Source organism: Trichosurus vulpecula, chromosome 1 (assembly GCF_011100635.1).
Source record: "Trichosurus vulpecula isolate mTriVul1 chromosome 1, mTriVul1.pri, whole genome shotgun sequence".
NCBI lineage: Eukaryota > Metazoa > Chordata > Mammalia > Diprotodontia > Phalangeridae > Trichosurus > Trichosurus vulpecula.
Window position 1 is genome coordinate 254,994,270 of NC_050573.1, and position 16,893 is coordinate 255,011,162.

The 16,893-nt window shown below is 38.7% G+C and overlaps 1 protein-coding gene across 1 annotated transcript in view; it reads left to right on the forward strand.

Moving 5' to 3' along the window:
• The window catches only part of LOC118836602 (meprin A subunit beta-like), a 64,024-nt gene extending 47,608 nt beyond the window's left edge, over positions 1 to 16,416 (forward strand). The window contains exons 13-15 of the mRNA XM_036743847.1: positions 2,804 to 2,951; positions 11,904 to 12,084; positions 16,252 to 16,416. Coding sequence (XP_036599742.1) covers positions 2,804 to 2,951; positions 11,904 to 12,084; positions 16,252 to 16,416 — 494 coding nt within the window. The remainder of the gene's footprint in view (positions 1 to 2,803; positions 2,952 to 11,903; positions 12,085 to 16,251) is intronic.
• Positions 16,417 to 16,893: the final 477 nt, after the last annotated feature.

A 16,893-nucleotide genomic window follows, 5' to 3' on the forward strand; every position in this document is an offset into this window, starting at 1 on the left:
TCACGAGTATTTTATATTGTCTACAGTTATTTTAAATGGAATTTCTCTTTCTATCTCTTCCTACCGGGGTTTGTTGGAAGAATGTTTTTTTTTTATATTGCAGTATGTGACAATGAGAGTTTCTGTTTTCTATTTTCAGGTATATAAGATGTGTTTATAGGGATATTCCATACACGAGATGTTTGTGGAAGTATGGAAGAACCATGTCCAACTTATGCAGATATTCCAGCTAATTAACTGGAACATGGGGCTGTATATCAGAAAGATCCCTGGCCTGAGAGTCATTACTCTTGGCTTCTAGTCTCAATTCTGCTACTAACTCTCCATGTGACCTCATAGTACAGTTCTCTAGGCCTCAGCCTTATAACATATGAAAGTTAGACTAGACTCAGGGGTGGGGAACCTGCATCCTTGAGGCCACATGTGGCCCTTTAGGTCCTCAAGTGTGGCCCTTTGACTGAATACAAACTTCATAGAACAAATCCCCTTAATGAAAGGATTTATTCTGTAAAAATTAGACTTAGTCAAAAGGCCTCACCCAAGGACCTACCAAGCCACACGTGGCATTTTAGCTGCAGGTTCCCCACCCCTGGATGATTTCCAAAGTACCTTTTTATCAACAAAGTTCTATGATATTTATTTTGATAGCTAATTGTGATTCTTGATTATCTTGTTGCAAGAAGGCACACATAAAGATGGAAAGAGACTGTCTTAGGTTTGTTGTAGAAACAGAAGAAAAGAAGGGGAAATATGTCACCCATTTTATGATATATTTTATGTTTTAAGAAAACAAACCCAAACAACTGAAACCTGAAACAAATGGGGTTCTAAATCAGGGCCCTGTGACTCTAAAAAAAGATTTTGATAGCTGTATTTCAATGTAACTATTTTCATTTGTAATCCTGGGTATTTTATTTTACTCATTTAAAAGCATTCCGAGAAATGGTCCACAGGCTTCATCAAATTTCCAAAGGGGTCTGAGACACAAAAAAGTTTAAATTCTATTAAAGTCACCCAAAGCCCAAACAATTCATTTCTTTTTTAAAAGTAAGCTTTGTTGATATATATATATATATGTATATATATATATATGTATACATATATATATGTATACATATATATACTTGTTTTTCGGCATTGTTATTTCTGGAAGTTTTGTGTGTGTGTGTATGTATGTGTGTGTTTCTTTGCATAAATTTCTAGTAGTAAAAATTATCTGTTTAGTTCTTAAAACAGGTGAGCTGCGCCAATGCATATCAATACTTCAAAAGGTCCATGATTTCAGCCTGATGGGTGCACCTTCTCCATTGACCTGAATTGTAACCCTCACATTGCTTAGTACCTGATTTCATAGGTTTCTGTTCCCAGTAATATCATTACTTCATTCTTGGTCTTTTGATGCTGAACTTCTTCAAGTTTAGCCAGGCTGGGTTTGAGGCAAAGAACCTAATGGAAACCTTTTCAGCTAGGTAAGACCAGTGGTGTGCTGATAAATGTTTAACAACTGGCTCTCTAGAAAAAAAAAATGTATACAAGATACACTTTTAAGTTTAATTCTAATTATTAACATTTTTCTATTACTTTCTTAAGCCTAAACAGTCAACAAAACCATATATCACACCCTGATTTGTAGCATTTGCTATTTTTCAAAGTGTAAATGCTTATCTTGAAAATTTAGCAATCAGCTCTTGTGAGCTGGTTTGAGCTAGCTCCATGATATCCCTGGACTTGCCAGAGTTTGTACTTTACTTATGGTGCCTTTGATTACCCTGAATCACCTCTGTACCATACCAAGGAATCAGAGTATGTTTCATATTTAATTTCAATAGTTCCTGTGTTTTGTTAATTAGAGCTATATATTTTTTTCATGTTAAGCTTACCTTTTGAGAAGCAGTGTGGCACAGAGTATACAGAACTGGTATCAGAGGCAGGATGATCTAGGTTCAAGTTCTGCCTCCTACGCATACTGGCCATGTAATCCTGGGCAAGGTCCTTAACCTCTCAGTGTTAAGGTCCCTGGCTCTAATATGCTCTTGTCTTTGTTCTCTCTGACTTAGGAGTTTAAGAGTTGAGAAGAGGTCTTCCGATAGCAGATGAACCAGTTTATATTGTTGGAAAATTTTGATTTTCATATGTTTGATAGGAACACCAGATTACAATACTTGTCATACATCTTTTAACATTGTCCTATTCTTATAGAAAGATACATATTTCTATAGGCCGTAAAAGTGACAGCTTCATCAATTCTGCCAGGTCCTGTATTAATCACAATTACAGTTTTATCTTTGTGTTTGTTGTGCCTGGCACACAGTAGTTGCTTAAGGCACAGGTGCTTTCTGATTGATTAATAAAATCAGGCAAAATGTGTTAGCTCTGAGCTCTAACTATGCCATTTTCTCTACATGCAGCATGTTGTTTTGCATCAGAATGTCCATGTCTTCTAAGATATCCCCATCAAGCTATCATCTATCCTCCCCCTGACCTATTGCCTCACCCTTCAGTTTATCTTTTATCTACTCTTTATATCTTCTAGGTACCTAGTTGCTGTTGCTGATTCCTTTATAATAGACACACTTCGAGAGCAGGGACAGGTTATTTTTTCCTTTTCTTTGTATCCCTGACACTTAACACCATGGCTGGCACAAATTAAGTGCTTAATATTAGCCGATGATTGTTGACTGATTGACTCAGCCTTAATTTCTACAGGACTCTAAGTGCTCTGCCACACCCACAATCTTAAAACTTAATATTCCATGGTTATTAAAACAAAACCCAACCTCTATCGTACTGCTTTCTCCTTTAGATATATCGCATCTCCTTTTCACTGAGCCGTCATCTATCCCTACGACGGAGCCAGTGCCTCCATCAAAACCTAACATAAGTGTCTGTGAAGGATTCACCTGTGAGAGTGATGGTATCTGTGTTGTCCGCAATAACAAACCAGAATGCAGGTAAGGACACAACTGATCTTCTTTGCGAAGTGTCTTCAGTTACCAAAAAATAGGTTTGGAAGTTGGTGAAAGGTTAGTTCCCCTGCCTGTAACCCTCACAATGCTGCTTCTGGAATATTTATTGACTCTTATGATCATAGACTTAGAATCGAAAAGGACCTGAGCTGTCATTGAATCCAACCCTCTGAGAGGTCCCACAGGTAGAAGAGGATCCAGGATTTGAACCCAAATCCTCTGATTCCAAATAGAATGTGCTTTCCATTGCAGGTGCCATTATACTGTAATTCATTGCATGTCCTTTTATGGCTAGCAGTGAGAATAATGACATTGCCTGAATTTTAATGGAATTCTATAATTTGCATAGTGCATAGAGCTTTGGACATTGAGTCTGGAAGACCTCGGTTCAATTCTTGCCTCAAATATTTATTTACTACCTCCCAGGAAAGTCATTTAATCTCTGAGTCTATTTCTTGGAGATCATAATGCCTATGGTGTTTGCCTAACAGGGTTGTTAAGAGGCCTAGAAGTGATAATGTCTGCAAAATGCCTTGTGCATTTGGTAAAGTACAATATAAATATATGGCATTATGATCATACTTCTAGTCACCCAGGTTCTCAACCATAGTTTCATCCTTGGCTCCTCATTCTCAGTCACTGTACATATCTAATCAGTTGCCAAATTTTGTCTTTTTCACTTTCACAACATCTCTAGTACACATCCCCCTCACTCTCACGACTACCACCCTAGTTCAAACCTTCATCCTCTCTTGCTGGACTATTGCAGTCACCTCCTACTTAGAATTCCAGCCTCTAATCTCTCCATACTCAACTGCCAAAGTGATTTTCCTAAAGTGTGGGTGTGACCATGTTATGGTGCCCACCTAAATAAACTCCATTGGCTCTCAATTACATCCACGCTCAAATATAAAGTCCTTTGTTAAGCATTTAAAGCTCTTCATAACCTGGCCCCTTCCCAGCTTTCCACTCTTACACATTGCACTGCTGTACACACTCTCTGATCTCATCATACTGGTCTGCTTGCTGTTCCTCACACACAATGCTACATCTCTCATCTCCATGACTTAGTAGTATAGGCTGTCACTCATGTTTGGGATGCTCTCCCTACTCATCGTCTACCTCATAATCCCATATCCTCCTTCAAGACTTAGCTCAAATTGTACCTTTTACAGGAGAACTTATCCAGTTCACCCAAATCATAAAGCCTTCTCCTTTAAGATTCTCTCCAAACTGCTCTACATATCTTGCAGACCCCTATTTTTTTGTATGTTATTTCCCATATTAGAATGTCCGCTCCTTGAGGGCATGGACTATATTATTGCTTTTGCTTTGTATCCCTAACAATGAACACAATGTCTGAAAGATAATAGGTGTTTAATAAATGCCTGATTGAAGATGAATAATAATAGCTTACATTTATAATATAGATTATGTTAGGGTTCATTAGGTACTTTCCTTACAATAATCCTGTAAGGTAGATTGTGCAATTGGCTTCACAAATATTTATTATTCCTTTCTTAAATGGGAAGAGGGACAGAATTCCTTTTTCCTCTCTGTTATGGCGTATCTTCCTTATTCCAAGCCTGGCTCTTTATCCATTGTGCCATGTGGCTGCTCCTCTAGCTTTCCTTGTTAACCTGCCTCACCTACCTGCTTTTGGTTGATTGGTTGGTTGGTTGTTGTCCTTCATTCTTGAAGAGGACTAAAATGTCATCACTATCACTATGCTAGAGGCAAGTTTCAATGTGTCCAACTATTGCTGCTCAGAACAATATGAGCTTTGAATGCTCTACCACAGGTCAGACACAAATAGTCCATGTGAACATCCTGCATTTCCTTTGAGCTGTTTAAATTCTGCTTTGCTTATAGAGCACAGCACCTTCTCTGATATGGCATGCCGTGCTGAGTGGTCCTGTGCCAGTGTCTCCCATATCACACAATCAATTCCAAAGTTCTTGAGACCTTGAGAGTGTCCTTGTACCACTTCTTCTGACCTACTTTTACTGGCATCTCATTTCCCAAGGTGCACTCTGCTTGGAGATCGAGATAGAAGTACAAAGAATGAAACAATCACTACTCACAATGAGTTTATTTTCTAATGGTTAGCCCTCAGTTTTCCTAACTGAAAAATGAAGGGTTAGATTAGATGACATCTAAGGTCTCTCTTAGCTCTAAATCTATGATACCATCATCATCCCTCATCCACAGCTACCACAATACCCTCAACAATTACCCTGCATGATCCAGAATTTGTGATTCAGACTAACTCCTTTCACACAAAACAAGTGGCCTTTTAATTTGCTCTTCACTCAGTTTCCTCAAGTTTACTACTTCTCCTTGATAACAACAACATTGTTAATAACAATACTTAAAGTATCCATGGTTTCCCTGATGAAAGATACAACCAGGGGCATACTCAAGTCAGCTGGTACTTGCTTTTGAGAGATGATTGTTAAATTTTCAGTGTGAGCATTTACACCTTGGAAATTGGCAAACACTGCAATCAGGAAGGGCCGCTTGATGGTGCAGTAGATAGAGTGCTGGACTTACAGTCAGGAAGGCTTATTTTTGTGAATTCAAATCTGGCCTCAGACACGTACTAGTTGTGTGACCCTGGGCAAGTCACTTAACACCATTTGCCTCAGTTTCCTTAGCTGTAAAATCAGATGGAGAAGGAAATGGCAAACAACTCCAGTATCTTTGCCAAGAAAACCCCAAATGGGTTCACAGCGAATCAGAAACAGCTGAAAAATGACAGAGCATATCAGGATTTGCTTTTATTGTCATGATTATTATCTAGACATAAGAATATGATGGGGAAAATGTTAATAATGCAGTTTAAACTTAAAAGTATGTCATGCATGCCTTTTTTTTCCCCAGAGAGCCACTTGTTATATATTTAGAAGCATATCCCAGACACACCTGTCCATTGCTGCAGATCCCAACTCTTCTATTTGTTGACATTCTTTGTGAAATCCTAAGTCCAAAAAAATTCAACACCTGTTGGCCAGCCTGACCCATGGGCCTCTCAGAATTTAACTGAGCTCCTTCTTGTATGACAGCTGAAGAGACCATCACCAAAGCCCAGTCAGAGCTAGAGTTTCATTTATACAGAACCCAAGGCTGCCTTCATGCTACAATGAGATACTGGAAGACTCCAATGCAGGAATACTGAAAACATTAAAACACCCCTCACCCCGGTATAATCTCTCTGTCTCTCTCTCTATCTGTCTGTCTCTTCAATGTGTCTCCAACATATAGAGTTCTCCTTAAAGTAAAATGACTTTTTTATTACCATTTTAGAAATGATAGAATAGAGGCTCAGGAAAGTTGAGAATTATCCAAATTCACATGGTCAGCTGAATTTTGAGTGTGAACACCCAAGACCTTCCAATGGGGCTGTCTGTGTAATACTTCCAAGTCAAAAATAGCTTCTGGCTAAACCTAATGGGTAGCTGGGTGGCTCAGTAGATAGAGTACCAGGTCTGGAATCAGGAAGACCTGAATTCAAATCTGGCCTCAGACACTTATCAGCTATGTGACCCTGGTCAAGTCACTTCATCCTGTTTGGCTCAGTTTCCTCTTTTGTAAAATGAGCTGGAGAAGGAAATGGCAGACAACTCCAGTATTCAGCTGAGAATAAGGTAGATGTCCTTCTATTTCCATTCAGTTTTTACCAGAGCTCTATAGTCTCTAACTTTTCTAAGATTCTATTCACCTCTTTGATTTCTTTCTTATTTATTTTATGCTTAGATTTATCTAGCTCTGAGAGGGGAAAGTTGAGTCTCCTTCCCCAGCATATTTTTATATTCTATATTCTTATTTTTTATTATATTTCTATATTTTATATTTCCTCCTGTACTTCATTTAACTTTTCCTTTAAGAATTTGCCACTTGGTGCAGATATAAGTATTGATATTACTTCATTTTTAATGGTTCCTTTTAGCAAGATGTAGGTTCCTTGCTTATTCCTCTTAACTAGGTCCATTTTTGTTTTTGCTTTCTCTGAGACCATAATTGCTACCTTTGTATTTTTATTTCAGCTGAAACATAATAGATTCTGCTCCAGACCCTTATTTTAATTCTGTGTGTATCTCTCTGTTTCAAGTGTTTAATCTTATAAATAACATATTGCTGGGTTCTGGTTTCTAATCCATTCTGCTATTTGCTTCCATTTTGTGGGTGAGTTCATCCCATTCACATTCACCGTTGATTATTAACTTTACATTTCCCTCTATCTTGTTTTCTTCTGTTTATCCTTCTATCTCTCTTTTTATCTTGTCCCTCCCCTCAAGTCTTTTTTTTTTTTGCTTCTGATGACTGCCTTTTTTTCTCCCTTTTACAATTCCCTCACTTTGCCCTCCTGTTTCCCTGTTGAGTTAGATAGATTTCAATGTCCAATTGAATATGTTTATATATTTTCCTTCTTTGAACCAATTTAATGTGAGGTTCAAGAATTGTCCACCTGCTACCCTAACATTTTCCCCTCCAATGTAAAAGCTCTTACTTGTGTGCCTCTTTTATGTGAGATAATTTTCTCCATTCTTCCTCTCCTTCCTTCTTTGTCTCAAGGTATCCCTTTTTCTCACCTGTCCTTTTTTTTTACATCATCCCAGTATAATCAACTCATTCTCACACTCCCTTTTGATGTAGAATCATTCTAACTGCCCTAATAATAGTAAAAATTCTTAGAGGATGTATCTCACCTTCCCATATAAAAAGGTAAACATTTTAACCTTATTGATTCCCTTGTGATTTCTCTTTCATGTTTACTTTTTCACTTTTTACTTGTATTTCAAAGTCAAATTTTCTATCCAGCTCTGGTCTTTTCCTCAGAAATCCTTGAACATCTTCTGTTTCATTAAAAATACATTTTTTCTCTTGAGAGATTTTATTCAGTTTTGCTGGGCAAGTTGTTATTAATTGTAATCACAACTCTTTTGTCTTTTGGAATATCATATTCCAAGCCTTCTGCTTCTTTAATGTGGTAGCTGGCAAATCTTGCGTGATTCTGATTATGACTCCACAATATTTTATTTTTTCCCTGGCTACTTGAAGTATTTTCTCTTTGAACTGTGAGCTCTGGAATTTGCCAATAGTATTCATGGGAATTTTCATTTTGGGATATCTTCCACATGGTGATCAGTGGATTCTTTCAATTTCCATATTATCTTCTGACTTGACAATATCAGAGTAGTTTTCTTTGGCAATTTCTTGCAATATTATGTCTAGGCTTTCTGGTAATCCAATAATTCTCTTCCCCCCCCCCCCCAGGACACTCTTTCTATTTATTTATTTATCTAATTTATTTGATATATTTAGTTTTCAGCATTGATTTTCACAAGACTTTGAATTATGAATTTTCTTCCCATTTCTACCCTCCCGCCCACTCCAAGATGGCATATATTCTGGTTGCCCCATTCCCAGTCAGCCCTCCCTTTTGTCACCCCACTCCCCTCCCGTCCCCCTTTCCCTTCTTCTCTTGTAGGGCAAGATAAATATCTACACCCCATTGCCTGTGTATCTTATTTCCTAGTTGCATGCAAAAACTTTTTTTGTTGCTGTTTTTGAACATCAAACTTTTTAAAACTTTGAGTTTCAAATTCTCTCCCCTCTTCCCTCCCTGCCCACCCTCCCTAAGAAGGCAAGCAATTCAATATAGGCTACATGTGTATCATTATGTAAAACCCTTCCACAATACTCATGTTGTGAAAGATTAACTATGTTGTGCTTTTTCCTAACCTATCCCCCTTTATTGAATTTTCTCCCTTGACCCTGTCCCTTTTTGAAAGTGTTTGTTTTTGATTACCTCCTCCCCCATCTGCCCTCCCTTCTGTCATCCCCCCTTTTTTATCTTCTTCATCCTTCTCTCCTGTGGGGTAGGATACCCACTTGAGTGTGTATGTTATTCCCTCCTCAGGTCAAATCTGATGAGAGCAAAATTTACTCATTCCTCCTCATCTGCAACCTCTTCCCTTCCTACAGAACTGCTTTTTCTTGCCACTATTATGCAAGATAATTTACCCCATTCTATCTCTCCCCTTATCCCTCTCCCAATATATTCCTCTCTTATCCCTTAATTTGATTGTATTGTTTTAGGTATCATTCCTTCATATTTAACTCACCCTGTGCCCTCTCTCTCTCTCTCTCTCTCTCTCTCTATATATATATATATATATATATGTATGTATGTATATACATATATACACCTACATATATACATACATAGACACACACATATGTATATACATAAACATATATATATATATATGTATATATATATATGCATATTCCTTTCAGCTACTATGATATTGAGGTCTCATGAATCATACACATCATATTTCCATGTAGGAATGTAAACAAAACAGTTGAACTTTAGTAAGTCCCTTATGATTTCTCTTTCTTGTTTACCTTTTCATGCTTCTCTTGATTCTTGTGTTTGAAAGTCCAATTTTCTATTCAGCTCTGGTCTTTTCACTGAGAAAGCTTGAAAGTCCTCTATTTTATTGAAAATCCATATTTTGCCTTGGAGCATGATACTTAGTTTTGCTGGGTAGGTGATTCTTGGTTTTAGTCCTAGCTCCATTGACCTCTGGAATATCGTATTCCAAGCCCTTTGGTCCCTTAATGTGGAAGCTGCTAGATCCTGTGTTATTCTGATTGTTTTTCCGCAGTACTCAAATTGTTTCTTTCTGGCTGCTTGCACTATTTTCTCCTTGACCTGGGAGCTCTGGAATTTGGTGACAATATTCCTAGGAGTTTTCTTTTTGGGATCTTTTTGAGGAGGCGATCTGTGGATTCTTTCAATTTCTATTTGACCCTCTGGCTCTAGAATATCAGGGCAGTTCTCCTTGATAATTTCTTGAAAGATGATATCCAGGCTCTTTTTTTGATCATGGCTTTCAATAGTCCAATAATTTTTGAATTATCTCTCCTGGATCTATTTTCCAGGTCAGTGGTTTTTCCAATGAGATATTTCACATTATCTTCCACTTTTTCATTCCTTTGGTTCTGTTTTAGAATATCTTGATTTCTCATAAAGTCACTAGCTTCCACTTGCTCCAATCTCATTTTTAAGGTAGTATTTTCTTCAGTGGTCTGTTGGACCTCCTTTTCCGTTTGGCTAATTCTGCCTTTCAAGGCATTCTTCTCCTCATTGGCTTTTTGGAGCCCTTTTGCCATTTGAGTTAGTCTATTTTTTAAGGTGTTGTTTTCTTCAGTGTATTTTTCAGTATTTTTTTGGGTCTCCTTTAGTAAATCATTGACTTGTTTTTCATGGTTTTCTTGCATCCTTCTCATTTCTCTTCCCAATTTTTCCTCTACTTCTCTAACTTGCTTTTCCAAATCCTTTTTGAGCTCTTCCATGGCCTGGGACCAGTTTATGTTTTTCTTGGAGGCTTTTGGTGTAGGCTCTTGCACTTTGTTGACTTCTTCTGGCTGTATGTTTTGGTCTTCTTTGTCACCAAAGAAAGAATCCAAAGTCTGAGACTGAATCTGGGTGTGTTTTTGCTGCCTGGCCATATTCCCAACCAACTAACTTGACCCTTGAGTTTTTCAGCAGGGTATGACTGCTTGTAGCCTAAAGAGTTCTATGTTCCACGTTTGGTGGGGATGCGCCAGCTCTGCCACACCAGCACTCCTCCTTCCCCAAGAACCCCCAACCCGGACTGGGCTTAGATCTTCAGCAGGCTGTGCACTCCTGCTCTGATCCGCCACTTAATTCCTCCCACCAGGTGGGCCTGGGGCCGGAAGCAACAGCAGCTGGAGCTGCCCCACCTCCACTGCCCCGGGGGCGGTGGCCAAACCACGAACTCCTTCCACTCCCGCAGCTTTTCTCACTAACCTTCTCTGCTGTCTTTGGTGTTTGTGGGTTGAGAAGTCTGGAAACTGCCGCAGCTCACTGATTCAGGGCGCTAGGGCCCGCTCTGCCTGGCTCCTGGTCTGGTTGGTCCAAGCCACTCACACTGGGCTCTGCTCTGCTCCCAGCTCCCAGCTCCCAGCTCCGTGTGGGATAGACCTCACCCAGAGACCATCCAGGCTGTCCTGGGCTAGAGCCCTGCTTCCCTCTGCTCTTTTGTGGGTTCTGCAATTCTAGAATTGGTTCAGAGCCATTTTTATAGGTTTTTGGAGGGACTCCACAGCAAAGATTTTTTCACCACTTAATGGCTCTAATTCAAAAGTTCTGGTGAGGGAGGGAAGGGAAGAAGGAGGTTGAATTGGCAAACATGAGGATTAGGATTATCTTGTGGATTTCATATACTATTTTGATGCCCTCAGCCCTACTTTTGTTGAAACTAGAGAGATGGTTTTTTCCCCAACAGATGGATCTTGCTAAAATTTTGACCTCCACATTCAAGCATTAATTCAAAAAGCATTATTAAGCAAGAAGAGTCCAGGGCAAAGAGAATAAGCTCTAAATTTGGTTCTCCTCTAGAGAAGAAGCTGAGCATGTATCATAAATTCTAGTTTACCTGATCCTGTGAGTTTAGTAGCAACCTTTACAAGTGATGTTGAAGTATTTCAGGGCAATAGAAAACATTGGATTCAGAGTCAGTATAATAGGGTTGGAATCTTGACTACATTATTTACTACCTGGACAACCATGAACAAGACACTTGAAACCTTTCTCTGTCTCTAGTCCCATATATACTAAACGAAGATTTTTGGTTAGATAATCCCTACTATCCTTGGCAGTTCTAAATCCTGTTATAATAAGAACTTTTTACTCCATGAAACAGAATGGTGTTGTGAAAACTGAAGTCATAAATACATAAGTCAACATTTTCAACTGCTTAAACATGTACTTTTCCAGTGTTCTTTCCTCCTGTGGAGTGGCTGACACCTGTTTGAAAATGACCAGGCCAAATGTTTACTGAATAGCTTTTTAAACAAGTCTGGCTATAATATTTCACAGTCTAATTTCTCATTTTGTAGGTGTCAATCAGGTAAAGACTGGTGGTACATGGGAGAAAAATGTGAGAGGAAGGTCTCCATCAAGGAAGTCATAATTATAGAAGTTCTATGCCCTGCAGTTGTGTTTGTTGCTATGCTGACAGTGCATCTTGTGAGTGTCGACTATGTTAAGAAGAAATACAGCCTAAAGAGCAATGTCAATGTAAGTATGCCATAATGTAACAGAACAAAACTGATCAAAGAAAACCATACTGAGTCATTATAATAACAAATCTTGATCCCAGAGAAGAAATAATGAAATATGCTCCCTTCTTCTTGGCAGAGAGTTTTGGACTACAGGGCCAGAAGATTTCATGTGGTCATTATAGTATTTACTTTTGTTTGAGGGACAGAGAGATATATCCAAAAATGATATAAAAATAAAATTATCAGTGGAATTTATTTTTACAAATATATTTACAAAATATTTTACAAATAAAGTCAGAGGCTAGAAGTACTACAGGCAGCTAGGTGGCACCGTGGATAGAGTGCTGGGCCTGGAGTCAGGAAGATTCACTTTCTTGAGTTCAAATCTGGCCTTAGGCACTTGCTGTACAACCCTGGACAAGTCACTTAAAACTATTTGCCTCAGTTTCCTCATGTATAAGATGATCTGGAGAAGGAAATGGCAAACCACTCTAGTTTATTTGCCAAGAAAACTTCAAATGGCATCATGAAGAGTCAGACACTATTGGAACAACAAAAACTTAAGTATTACATGTAGTAGGTAAGCCAGGGCTCCAAGCATTTCCTTCTAACCTCTAAGGCTTATTTTTCTTCCGTGTATAAGTAGCTGTGACAAATGTTATTATTTCCTCAATTTACAAAAGAAGGTTACAGAGACTGACAGAGATTAAGTGACTAACCCAGGGCCACATAGCTAATAAGTGTTTGAATCAGGATTTGAATTCATGTCTTCCTGACTCCAGACCCAGTGCTCTATCTTCTATACCACCATCTTTCCTCTAAAGGCTATAAGACCTGTTCATAGTCTATAACTAGTGTCAAAGGTAGGATTTGAACCCAGGTATTCCTGACTCAATGCCTAGCACTCTTTATTTTATCAAAAATTGTTCAGATGTACAATTTTTGGTTGTTGCCCACATGTTACACAGTGCTTTATAAAAGGAAATAATTTGGATTTTGAATACTTTTCGTTTCGGATTTGTATTTAAATATGTGATATCCTGAAGCCACAGTAGGAAGAAGTTGGTAATCCCACTAATCTCCTGCTCTTCTGCTGTAGTACTTCCAGCTCCCCATTCAGTTTATGGAAAAGACAGACAATGTTATGTCACCACACAGAGAGTAGGGAGCATAGACTTCTTTAGCCATCTTCTCCCTGACCTCCTGCCTGCTGACTCAGACTTTCTCTGAGAAAGGACTGAGGGAGGATGTTGATGATGAAGTGTTGGGAGGAAGTGGGCATGGGAGAGCCTGGCTCTAGTAAGTTATTGTGTCTGATTTTTATGTCCTGTGGGACCTTGAGCAATTTGTTTAATCTCTTTGGGCCTGTTGGCTCCTCTGTGAAGGGAGGGGATGGGGCCTGATGGCTTCAGCCATGCTTTTCAGATTTAGATAGCTATGACCGCTTAAAGGCCTTTCTCATTGGCCCAACATGGTCTGGGGGAAGCTTAGGAGATTTGGTTGGAGAAGATTCCTGAATGCTATCATGCAGGGTTAGGAACAAGAAGATGGAAGAGTCAAGCAAAGATCTTCAAAATTGGACTCACATAATTTGTAGATTTCAAGTTACCTAGATTCTCATCATTGGAGTTGTTCTTGATGTCTGATTTTCCTTCCCCCTAAAGTCAGTTGCACAAATATACTCTTTTTATTTTCCCCAAATCTCTCATATTCACTTCTTTCTTATGGAGCCACCACCCTAGTTCAGGTCTTCATCATTTCTCCCTGGTCTATGATAATAGCATTCTAATTTGTCTCATTCCCTCAAGCCTCTCCTCATTACAATCCATCCTCCACGCAGCTGCCAAGATGATTTTCCTAAATCACGTCACCCCAGTGTTCAGTGAATTCCAGTGGGTTCCCTCTTACCTCTAGGATCCAATGCAGATTTTTTCCTTGGCATTTGAAGTCCTTCACAACTTGATTCCCATGAAATACTCCAACTTTATTAGACATTATCCCCCTCTATATGTTCAATGTTCCACTGGATAGACCTACTTGTTTTTGCTCACACATGACTCCCCACCTCTCATCTCCAGGCCTTTTCTACTAGACTTCTCCCATTCCTGGGAAGCATTCCCTCCTCTTCTTTGTCTCTTAGAACCTCTGGTTTCCTTTAAGATAGCTCAAATTTCTCTTTCTGCCTGAGCCTTGTATCTACTTTATATGGATTTTACACACATACTGACACATAATATATATGCATATAAATGTATATTTAATATACATATACATGTACATGTGCTTATCCACAAACACATACATGTGTGTGTGGGTGGGTGTGTATTCCTCATTAGATAGTAAGATCCTTGAGAAAAGAGACTGAATTGTTTTGTTTTTGGTCTTCGTATCCCTAGTACCTAGTGAAGTACTTTTGAAATGGAAGTTATTTAAGACACTGGATAAATTCTTAAGTAATTCATTGAGATTAATACAAATTAGGAGGGATAGAGAGACAGAAAGAGAGAGACTCAGAGAGAAAGAGAGAGAGATAATATCCATGGGGATCAGTAAAGAACTCCAGCAGTAGATGGCCCCCACGTTGTGCTTTATACTAAATGGGGAATTCTATTAGGAAGTGTATAAGGAATGTAAAACAGACACAGGCAATGATTTTGCTAAGGCACAAAAGGAGGAAATAGAATAACATTTATGAATCATGTTTGAAAAATTTAACAGATTCTGTTTGGCTGTAACTCAGACGACATTAAGGGCGTAAGGAAAGAATGAGAAAAATGAGACAGTCCTTGCCCTCCAGGAGCTTACAGTTTAACATGGGAAAAACATGTACACTTAATTGTATAAAATAGAAAATAAATATAAGTTAATTTCAATGGGGAAGCACTAGTACCTAGAAGGATCAGAAAAGGCCTAAGGTAGAAGGTGGTTCTTTTTTTTAAGATTAACTTATTTTTAGTTTTCAATATTCGTTTCCACAAGATTTTAAGTTACAAATTTTCTCCCCATCTCTCCCCTACCCCACCCCAGATGCCATGTATTCTGATTGCCCCTTTCCCTATTCTGCCCTCCATTCTATCACCCCACTCCTCCCGCATCCCCAGAAGGTGGTTCTTGACCTAAGTATTAAAGGAGCAGAAAGATTCTAAGAAGTAATAGAAGAAATAAGAGAAATGTAGAAATGAGGGACAGCCTGTGCAAAGACACTGACATGGGAGATGAGATGTCTTGGGTAAGGGACACCTAATAGACTAGTTTGGCTGGACAGGAGCATGCACGATGGGGAGAAGTATGTAAGTCTGGAACGGTCTGGCATGTGTGCTTAGCACATAATGTGAGCCTAGAGATCACTGAATGTGGAGTCAGAGACACTGGATTCAAATCTTACCTCCAATGCTACCTACCAGCATGATGTTGGGCAAGTCAAGAAACTTCCCTGGGTCACAGTTCCCTCAGAGAGTTTGACTGGATGGCCTCTGAGGTCCCTTCCATGTCTAGATCTATGATGCTATGAATGATTGGTAGAAATGGAATTCAAGGTATATTGATAGATCATGTTGAGGTTGAGATGCCAATAGGACCTCCGGGTGAACTTGTTGGTAGCATGGGCCTTTAATTCAGCAGGTATATTATGGATGAATATATGTGTATATAAATATTCATATACATATGGCTATGTAGAGGGAAGATATATCATTCATATCTGTATTTATCTATCCATAATCTATATCCATCTATGCTGTATATCTAGGATAAGTCATCTGAACAGAAACAAAAATTATACATATGAGAACTGAAGAATTCACCAAAGGAAAGAATGCAGAGAGAACAAAATACCAGTCCAGAGCCTCATGGGATGCTCACACGGTGGCTAGAAGGAAGATGAGTCATTTGTCAGACCTCACTTTTCTATTTTGTACAATTAAGTACATGTTTTCCCATGTTAAACTGTAAGCTCCTGGAGGGCAAGGACTGACTCATTTTTCTCATTCTTTCCCTATGCTGTTAATGACATCTGTGTTATAGTCAAATGGAATCTGTTAACTTTTTCAAACATGATTCATAAATGTTATTCTATCTCTTCCTTTTGTGCCTTGGCAAAATTGTTCCCTATGTCTCTTATACATTCCTTGATTAGTCAAAAGTTAGGGCAGAAAAATATTTTTTAAGCTTACCATAAAGCAAGACCATAAAGCTTACCATAAAGCAAAACAACCAATTTTGTCAACAGACTTATCATCTTGGAGATAAAATGTACCTGAAAATTTTATGGAGTTTACAAATTGTTTTATGGATGTCAAATCTGAGGCTGAGAGATTTCACAGAGGCCGACAGCGGATACAATGAGTAAATATCCTGAACCTTCTTCCATCAGCTAAGGTTGCCAGGTTGGTCAGGTTGAATGGAATCAAGGTTGAGGAATGGAACTAAGGAAAAGAGGGATGTGACCAGAGAGGAGGCGACCGATAAAGTTATGCAGATGGACAAGCCAAGACATTTCCCAGCAAATGTTCAAATATTATCTAAGATATGGAAAAGCGATAGTCTAGGCAATTAAAACAGGTCATCATTATCATCATCAAATACATAAACTGAAGTCATTATCTTTTCCCTCAAGCCTCCAGTTTTCTAAACTTTCTTGTTTTTGTCGATGATATCACCGTCTTCCATTCACCTAGGATCACAACTTTGGGGCCATCCCTAACTTCTCATTCCTCCTCTTTCCATATGCATTCTGCTGCTAAGTCCTGTTACAATTCTACCTTTGTAATATCTCTCCTAAATGCCTCAACTCTTTCCTAACACTACCACTACCCTGGAGCAGGAC